Here is a 10,000-nt window from a genome sequence, read left to right as displayed (position 1 = left end):
CGCACTTACTACACCACACACTTTGAGAACATGCTAAGTCAAGTCGGAAAAACAACAAGAATGTTAAGCCTAAGCCGAAAAAATGAGACATTCTTATAACAAAAATAGTGTATTTTTTCTTTTTATAGTTCCCCGTAAACGTTGTTCTAAAGTTTCTTTTAGAGCGGTTTTCAGTTGAGTGTTCAAAGTAATTAGCGAATTGCTTTGGTTTTGCATTTACTTCACTCAGTGATTGGTTGACAGTTCTCGGGCCATTTTTTCAACCAATCAGAAGTGAAAGCAAAACCAATCGTGGCTTTCGCGTGCACATTTTCTCGCGCTTTGTGTTGGCTACGTGTAATTCGAGTTTTGATTGGTTTACTGGATTGTCTCCGTCCTTTTTGATTGGCCAAAGTAATTACTTTGGTTTTGGTTTTACGACACTTGATTAAAACTCGCTCTATTAGCAATCAAGTTATTAACGTCTGTAGTGTTCGTCCTCTTTGCAAGCCACGGGTTGCAAAGAAATCCGTGGGGTTGCATTGTAACTTGTGTTAATCAGGGTGATGTAGCAGCTATCGTAACGTATGATGTGATTGGCGCGCTACCCTAGCCAAAAACAAAATACTAAATACTTAACAATTGAAACAATAATTTGGACTTAAAAACATTAGAATCTGCTTACAGTACTAAATAATAGTAGGTTACGAGAGCTGCTACACTACTGGTACGTTAATCTGCGTTTTTGATTGTGCACACGGATAGTTTTCCATGTTAAGCGTGTCAAGAGTTAGTTTACTCCATGAACCTGTTTTCAAATTCAGTCATTACACTTAAATTTAGAACAACGGAAACCATTAGAAGGCGATTCGATGGAACAGGAGGCCAAGCACATGGAATCTTCTCCTTCAGAAAGCCTCTCGACAGGTATGGTATGGTATGGTATGGCATCGCGTTTTCGTGAAACGGCAAACGCGAAACGGTAGGCTGCTACTTGTCATAAAAGCATGACAATTAGATTATTCTAACTCGTCTCTCTCTTTCGAAACGTTACTTGATACCTGCCGTTTGCCGTAAGCGTCATGCTTCATTTCTCTTCTACGTAAATCTGTAACACTGGCCTCAATGCAGTTGATTTGTCATTGTATACAGCTCCTAACCAGCCTGAAGAAACTGCTACCACTGTATGGGATCAGATGGTGTTTTCATTTGATTTCGTTGGAGCAAGTCTTACACTGTATAGCAATGAGGCGACGCTGGTGAGTATTTAAAGGCGTAATCATTGGACATTTTTTTTGTTAAACTTTATTCCTCGTCCGCTATTAGAATAGTAAGTAAGTGGACGAAGGTTCTCTGAAAGATCTCGTTTTGGGAAAACACAAAAATGTTGGTGTCAAACGAGTCGAAGGATAAAAAATGGTCTCCGTTTTGAAATTCAGAAGCTGAGGTTCTGGTGTTGGCCTGTCATCAGAGCTTCTTGGTTTGCTTTTTTTGTTTTATTGCGCCCACGCAGCACCATTTTCTTTGGGAACGAAACTCGTCTGATGTTCGAAAAACAGACAATAGTTTTCCCAGTATTGAGAACAAAGTACAAGAGATCAACTCGGATTTTTTGCTTTGTTTTGTTTGGTTTTCGTGTTTATCTGTCGGACTGTTCAAGTTGAAATACAAACCCTCAAAACTATTGTTATTGCCCATAACGTACAGAGCCAACTGTATGGCATATGAATATTTAGTCAGTTTTTTGGCTGGGAGATGTTCTTATTTTCAAAAAGATACAAGAAGACGTACTGTGGTTAAAATTAATTGCGCAAACTATCAGTCTCTTTTTTTCAGGACTCATTAAATTCACAATCCGCTGTTTTTGACCCAGCAACGAGATTGTGTTTGGTGGAAGTTGGCAAAAGTCTGGTGACGATCGTTTTGCCAAGTGACAGCTCTGTGCAAATTCACTGTCTGCTGAATGGATGCGTGGTTGAAGACGTCCGTAAAGGGAATGTGTCTGCCTTCCCAAGGTTTGCGAAATTACGTTCTCCTTAAGGGCCGTTCACACGGGTGAGTTTTACTGCAATTTGGGGTGCGATTCCTATTGCAATTTTTGCGGCGATTTAATGGCGACGCAAAATCACGCGTGTGAACAACAGCCGGCGATTTCAATGTTATTTCGGGGGTAGTGTTGAATTCAGGATTTTGTTTTAAAATTGAAAGGTTAATCGACAAGAAGATCGCGTCCCATCCTAGAGACACAGAATCGTCGCCTTCTCAAGAAATGTGTGATATCGTTTTCTGCCGGTCGGCTTCTGGAGAGATGAAAGGTTTGGTCACATTTTCCAATTGTTTTGTCTGACCTGCATAGACCGAATGCATAAATGGCGGCCAAAAAAATATTCTTTTGTTTATGTGCTAATTAGACTCACTAGCCTCGTTTGCATGTACAAAATACAAAAGAAATGTTGCTTTAGAGCGAGGCTAGTGAGTCTAATTAGCACATAAACAAAAGAATATTTTTTTTGGCCGACATTTATGCTTTCGGTCGATGAAATATAAAAAAATTACTCCAGTCGATGATATCGGTAAAACGAAACAATATAATCGACTGCTCCTTTGCAGGAATCGAGCCTACGACTGCTTCCGACCTTGTAATCGAAAGGCATCCGAGTATTCCCGAGTCATATCGGAAAAAGTCCGGCATTTTTTTTTCCATTAATTGGGGGTAAAATTGTCATCTCCCCTGTGACAATCCGCTAGTTTTCTTGATTCACACCACGCGTACAAAATACAGTGGAAATGTAACAGTATAGTTCGAAGACAGTGTTCCGAGGAAGACAGTGTAGTCCATTGGTTAGGGCGTTGGGTTTGCACCCCGTCAAAGCACGTTCTAACCTCTGGTATGGATTTCTTTTCGCGTTGCCCCGGATTCAACTCTACCACGCTTTGTAAATAGCTAACTGGTTGCCTCCTGCTATTTGGGGTTCTTAATCTTGTTTCTTTCAAATTAACATATAGATTTAGCCAAGCCTAAAAGCGGAGATCCTGGGTTATTTATCTCATTTGCGTTCGGTTGACAACATGGATCCTCAAAGACCTATGAAAATAATTAACTTTTCTGGACTTAATTATTTGTATAAATGTGGCTTAGAATATCTCATTTTATCAACGCGAAAGAGACAGCCACGAAGTAGTTCGTGGCATTTAAAAATCATGACTCGTACACAAATGTTTATCTTCATCGTTAACCTCAATTCCTCGATGTTATTTTCCAGCTGCATTCTAAAATTGCTTGAAATTGTTTCCCTGATATTTTTCCCATCCTTTAGCAGAGGTTTTTCCGTGAAAAATCATTTCGAATAGTCCATAAAAAGCAATTATGTTTGCACATACGAACCACATAAAGCCCTTCACTGAGGCGGCCATTTTTACGTGATACTGGTCACATTGGCACACATGTAGGGGTGGACGTACGTACGGACGGTCGCTAATGACGTCATAGCTAAAACTAAAATTTCTCGCATCGATGGGTTAGCATATTTTCTTAATCATTGTGCTCCGCGCGTTCGCGTTCGGCGCGCGGAGCTCCGCTATTAAAAGTGGGGTGACTGTGAACTAGCTTGACAGCTAAGTACACTTTCACTAAAAACAAAGCATTTACATTCTTTTACAAACCCAGATAGAAACCAACCAGGATAATAGTATGTGGGCTTAAGCGTGATGGGACTGCTATTTATAGAGTTACAGCCTTGGTGATTGCTATTTTCACCAAACAGTAGTTAAGTCTACGCACCCGTTTCACAACGGTTAGCTTTCGAAATGTTGAATTCAGGATTTTAGCCTTCCAAAGTCCTGATTAACTTACATGTAAAGTCTATGTCATATACCCATATAAAAATAACTCCAGTACTCGTCACGTGTCAGGTTTGGTGTTGTTGTGGACTGAATTAGGTATGTCATCAATAATTGCTAACAGGTGAATCGTGCCAATTTTTTACCTAACGATCTTAGAGTTTCTGGTAACTCAATCTTTGTTTAGAATCGGCGCGGGGTAATGCAACCTAAATGAATTCATTCTGTTTGAGACGAGTGGAAGACAAGGAACGTCAAATTACTTGTGGCTCCAAATGTTTGTGGGTTCAATTTTTGCAGTTTTTTCCTTGTTGTCGTGATCCGAGAAAAACGTACCGCAAGAAAGAAAAAAAGATTACTCGTCTGTAGGTATTCTGTTCACAATGACTTATCGCTTTACAACAATTAAGCCCTGGCCAAACTATCGAACAAAGTTGGATTCAACACTCCAACTTTGCTCGTTCTAACATTGTTCGACTGTTTGGCCGCCCATTTTGAAAGATGTCCGTTCAACATTTTTGTTCGAGCAAGTGTTGAATAGAGTTTAATTTGCTTTTGATCAAACATTACCACCACCAATTCTGCTCGACGCAACAATGTTGTAGTGTTTTGCCGGCTAAGTTGTGTCCTGAATCGTGTCACGTTCATGCTGCTAGCCAATCACGAATCGCTACCTTATCTTCATGCCTGGGCTTCTAACATAATTTGCAACAAAGATGGCGGACAAGGACCAAGGGGAGATCGTGATTGTTGATGAACTGTCGGAACCTCTTTCAGCGAGTATGAAGCAAGGCCATGTCTGTTGGACACGTTTAGCCTCCTTGAGCATTATCGCTCTGTTTAAGATGTCTAGTTCAAAGCGTTTAAAATTTTTGCAAATTGATCCGAGCTTATTCTCATCATCTCCTAAATGCGGATGTATCTTGTAGTGAACATCTTTTCTACACGTTCTCTTAACCATTGTTTGGTTTTTCCACGTTTGAATCCGTCCTTTCCGTCCTCAAACAGCTCCAGTAGCATAAACGCTACTAGCGGTTTTCGTGTCAATGTTTGCGCCATATTTTCATATTTAGCGCCAACTTGAACTTGAATTTGCCGAGCAATGTTGGATAGTGTTTTGTCACTACCTCAACATTTACATCCAACATTAGTGTAATTACACGCGTGATTATTGAAAATTCTCTGCGCTGATTGGTTGATCATTACGCAATAATCGCCTAAGCGATTTTTCAAAATGGCGGCAAGCCGTTTTGTTGAGATGAGAAATAATCCCCCATGTAATTATACTAAAACAATGATTCACCTCGCCTTCGGCGAGTAATTGTTAAATGTTGTACGTGGGATCCAAGTTTGGCCAGGGCTTTACGAAAGTCGTATCTTTTTTTTTTCGTTGAGAAGCAAACGATAAAATTACCTCAACAAAACGGTTGTATTTCTCGCTTTTTGTACTCAAATAACAGGCGGAATTTCCGCTTCATTTGAAAGCGTGTTATCCAAAATCACGAAAATTGATCACCGAAAGAAAAAAGAAAGTCTGTCCCAATTGCAAATATTTGTCCAGTAAAACACGAAAAGGCGGCAATCTTCAAAAATAAATTCCTCAAAAATTTCTTGTAATTCACTTTTAAGGTGGCTCAATGCAGTTTCCAGCACTTTCCAAGACGTAGATTTTTGATGAGTCATAATTAGTACTCTTTATCAATTGATAATACAATTATGGTATCAAAATACTGCCCAATCACTAGCGAACACGTTGGTATTATTTTTGTGACACAATAGGTTACCATAGCAATACTATGACCTGCTAAAAACACCCTTAATCTCAGCTTTAAGCGCTTATATTTCAAAAACGGCACGGTGAAAGTTTTTCTTATAACAGAATTTTGATCAGCAGGATAAGATGTAACTTTTGGCAAAGTTTAAAAAAATTCTGTACATGGGGTTCAGAGCCACCTAAACTTTTCGAAAAATTAAGACGGCTCTGAACCCCACGTACAGATTTTTTTTAAACTTTGCCAAAAGTTACATCTTATCCTGCTAATCAAAATTCTGTAATAAGAAAAAAATTTACCGTGCCGTTTTTTAAATATAAGCGCTTAAAGCTGAAATTAAGGATGTTTAGCAGGTCATAGTATTGCTATGGTAACCTATTGTGTCACAAAAATAATACCAACGTGTTCGCTAGTGATTGGGCAGTATTTTTATACCATAATTGTAGCATCAATTGATAAAGAGTAGTAATTATGACCCATCAAAAATCTACGTCTTTGAAAGTGCTGGAAACTGCATTGAGCCACCTTAATCGTTGCCTGCTTCAGAAACCAGGTTGAAGTATTCACTTAACCTGTTGCCCTTTGTCACGTTTTCTTTCTTTCTAAAAGTAAAAGAACGTTTTTTTTATCGCCTTTGCAGTTGATATTTTGTTACAAAATGCCACCATTTTTGTCAACTTCCCATTTTTACTCCCCTTGTTGGAGTTCTTTGCCGCTCCACCACAAGACTCTAGCAAAATCGTTCCGCGAACTGCAACCGCAAGCCAGACAAACCGCGAAACAGCCCTCGGTAGTGTCTCGGAGATTGAAGGCCCTTATGTGCCTCAGGCAGGAGATGGAGTTGACTATGGACTGGAGTTCATTAGCGAAGTTGATGCTGCCACTGAATCGCTTTCGTCGGATATGAAGATTACAGTTCATTGCGTTGTGAAAGAACCAGATATTGTCTTTCTGTCTGATGCGTCAAGGAAAGATAGTGAAGCTCTTATAGTTCAGGTTAGAAGATGAACTGGTACGCTGCTGTATAAACTGTTCTATGGTCATAGAACAGTTTCAAATGACGGCGGCTATTCCATCTCTTTCACGTTTACAATACGGGCAAAGTATCCTATAACTGGGTTGAAAAAGCAAGAATATGATTGGTTAAAAGTGGAAAGTGATGCTCGTGCTGCACGTGCATCCCAATTTTCGGTGCATTTCTTTGCCGTACTCCACAAAACAATAATGTGAAATCACCAATTTTTTTTTTGGGGGGGGGGGGGGGGCTGTTTAGATGAGAGAAATCGCCCCGGCGCGAGTTGCATACCGGGATGACCACTCGATTTCGTATCGTGTTTACATGATGCCTATGTGATTTCATATCGTGTTGAAATGAAGGCACACTTGACGTTGGTTAGGCATGCGCTACACGTTCCATCCCACCACGAGGTTAGGTTCACACCGTAACCGGCGAGTAGTTTTTTTTCTTCGTTTACATGACACTGGTGCAACAACCGGGATGAACTGGCGCCGGTATGACTCGTTCCGGTAGAACAATTTCTGGTCGTGTCATGTAAACGAATACAGAACCACAAGAGGGAACCGAAGTGAACTCGCTCCGGTATCATGTAAACAGCCCCTTAGGTTTTGACGATAACGTGGGCATATAACAATGAACCATTCATTCTCCATTGTTTACTTTAAAACCGTTCGTGCCCATCCAGTTACAGGATAGTTTGCCAGTATTGTCAGTGTACAAGTGCAAGAAGACGAAATACCTGCGATAGCGCTAAGTTATATTTTGGAGTGACGTTTCCGTTGACGTTGCCGCTGTCATTGCTTCAGCTCCCTACAGAGTGTTTTCACGTAACGTCACAGCTACCATGTTGGTGTTCCTAAACAATGGAACGGCGGCCATGTTGATGTACCCAACTAAGCCTCCGGGAATTGAGCTCTATTATCATGCAAACGTTTTCTTTTGTTGCGGTGGAAGCACGAGGTTACTGATCACACGAGTGAAAACACTCCTTGGCGATGTTTCTCGTGCCGTCACCCATTGTTATTAATATGCCAACCAGAACCTAATTGGCTATTGAAACAATGACTTCTTTTGTTCCGTGGTTGGCAAATTTTGAAGGTCAAAAGAAATGAGACGTCAATGTTTGTAAACAAGAATTATCGCTATTATCTGTTGAATTACTACCATTGTGAAATTTCAGGCGGAAGTTGAATTTGATTACAGCATGGGTGATGGTAAACAGATGCTTTCGGCAAAGCTAACGGACCTTCAAATGCACGCGTCTCAGTTCCCAGATGTAACTAAGACAACCTACAAGGTAAGTACAAGTTTGTGGTTCGAATGTTAAAAATGCGGCCACTATAATTGTATGGCGCGGTTTTATTGTCAAAATTCAAACGTTCGATTCGGCAATTCAAACCTTCAGTTTGGAAATTCAAATCCCCAGTTCGGCAATTCCAAATTTCAGTTTGGAAATTCAAACCCTCATTTTCTCAATTCCAGCCTTTAGTTTTTCAATTCAGACCTTCAAAATTCAAACATGCATGCCATTCAAACATTCAATTCGACAATTCAAATATTCAATTGAATTGAAGGTTTGTATTGTGAAGGTCTGAATAGCTAAATTAATTGTTTGAAATTTGACATTAAAAAATGCGCCGTAGAATTAAAATGCGGCCCTCAAACTCAGTTAGCATAAGGTATTTAATTCAGTAATACAACGGTGAAAGGAATGTAATTCCGTTTTCAATGGTGACTAGGGCGGTGGGTCTAAAACACAGGTCATGGGTCACAGGTCAGTGTACATGTCACTGTGCTACAGATAAATCATTAAAGTGCCCCTGTGATCAAAAAAACCACTTCCATTTTTCCTTCAGATTGAGCCTTTGACGTCATTTTCTCCTGGATCCAGCTCTCAGGGTGCTGGGATGGCGCAGTGGTGAGAGCACTCGCCTCCCACCAATGTGGCCCGGGTTCGATTCCCGGACTCGGCGTCATATGTGGGTTGAGTTTGTTGGTTCTCTACTCTGCACCGAGAGGTTTTCTCCGGGTACTCCGGTTTCCCCTCTCTTCAAAAACCAACATTTGACTTGATTTACTTTCATTGTTAATTTTAGTTTACAGTGTCCCCAATTAGCGCTCCAGCGCTAGAACGACTAGACACTTAAATAAAGTTCCTTTCCTTTCCTTTCCTTTCTCAAGAACATAATGTTAGTAATGGCGGACCATTAAATAGGAAATTACAGTTAAAGTAAAGAGGTGTCTTTTTGAAATCAAGGCTTAAAACGTGGGTCACTTAGTGTTTTGTTAACGTAGTTTAGAAATCCAAAGAAAAATATGAATTGATTTTTTTGGTCACAGGGGCACTTTAAACAGCACCAAAACTTATGGAAAACTGTAATTTTCTTATGTAATCTTTATTTTTTTGGTCTTGTGGTGAGGGTTTGTCATTATGTGACGAGGTTTGGTGCTTTCGTGTTGTGATGTGTTGAGGTCTTCTTTTGACGTGCCGTGTTTATATTATATGTGGTGAGGTTCTTTTATGATGTCGAGTTTCTCCCTCTATGTGATTATAAACACAGCACGTCAAGAGAAGACCTCAACACATCATGATGGAAACACAACACATAACCAGCAAACCTCGTCACTTAATGACAAAACCTCGCCACATAATAACAAAACCAGACCACATAATATTGTTGCCACAGTACACTATGACAAAACTCCAAAACATCAAGACGAAATTTCAAGACCAAAAGAATAAAGATTACATAAGAAAGTTTTGGCTTTCCACAATAACCGTCTCCTGGCCTTAATCGCACGCTGTGCAAATGTTGTTTGAGGTCTAGGAGAAACGTTTTGGCTTAGTTTTTCATCAGTGGAGCAGGGATTTCTAATAGTTGTTGGCCAAAAATGTTGTGTCGGTTTGCAGGGGTTTTAAGATCTAGGACGCTTCCATTTGACAGAATATTGTTATTTTCTCGTTAAAAACTCATTTATTCATATTTCCAGGTTTTAAATCCTTGTTCCATGACTTTCAAGTACTCAACACCTGCTTCTAACAAAGGTGGCCAGGAAATTGAAATTGATCTAGAAGCCATGCTGTTCGAGTTTTCACCTGGACTCCTTACCACTGTCACCAACGTGGTTAAAGAATTGATTGGTCAAAAAGAGGTATGCATGGTTTTTTGTTTCATAGATGGCCTTGCTTTGAGTAACTTAAGGGAAAGCAATGTTTGAACAGTGTTTAGGCCGTCCACCTTTCGTCATGTTTATCCCGGTCTCATCGCTCGGAATTCACGTCCTGTGAGGGTTGAGTTTATTGGTTGGTTGTGTACTCTGTTCGGCAAGTCTTTTTAAAAAGGAAAACTCTTCTTGGTCGGGACACGCATACTAAACAAAACGTACGATT

The 10,000-nt window shown here is 40.1% G+C and overlaps 1 protein-coding gene across 1 annotated transcript in view; it reads left to right on the top strand.

Moving 5' to 3' along the window:
- Positions 1 to 10,000, top strand: part of LOC138052893 (intermembrane lipid transfer protein VPS13C-like) — a 126,760-nt gene that overhangs the window by 63,414 nt on the left and 53,346 nt on the right. The window contains exons 62-68 of the mRNA XM_068899488.1: positions 823 to 906; positions 1,132 to 1,238; positions 1,816 to 1,994; positions 2,188 to 2,294; positions 6,232 to 6,587; positions 7,790 to 7,906; positions 9,601 to 9,762. Coding sequence (XP_068755589.1) covers positions 823 to 906; positions 1,132 to 1,238; positions 1,816 to 1,994; positions 2,188 to 2,294; positions 6,232 to 6,587; positions 7,790 to 7,906; positions 9,601 to 9,762 — 1,112 coding nt within the window. The remainder of the gene's footprint in view (positions 1 to 822; positions 907 to 1,131; positions 1,239 to 1,815; positions 1,995 to 2,187; positions 2,295 to 6,231; positions 6,588 to 7,789; positions 7,907 to 9,600; positions 9,763 to 10,000) is intronic.

This window comes from Montipora capricornis, chromosome 6 (assembly GCF_036669925.1).
Source record: "Montipora capricornis isolate CH-2021 chromosome 6, ASM3666992v2, whole genome shotgun sequence".
In the NCBI taxonomy this organism is placed as follows: domain Eukaryota; kingdom Metazoa; phylum Cnidaria; class Anthozoa; order Scleractinia; family Acroporidae; genus Montipora; species Montipora capricornis.
The sequence above is the reverse complement of the archived record's forward strand: the minus strand, read 5'-3'. Positions and strand labels throughout refer to the sequence as shown.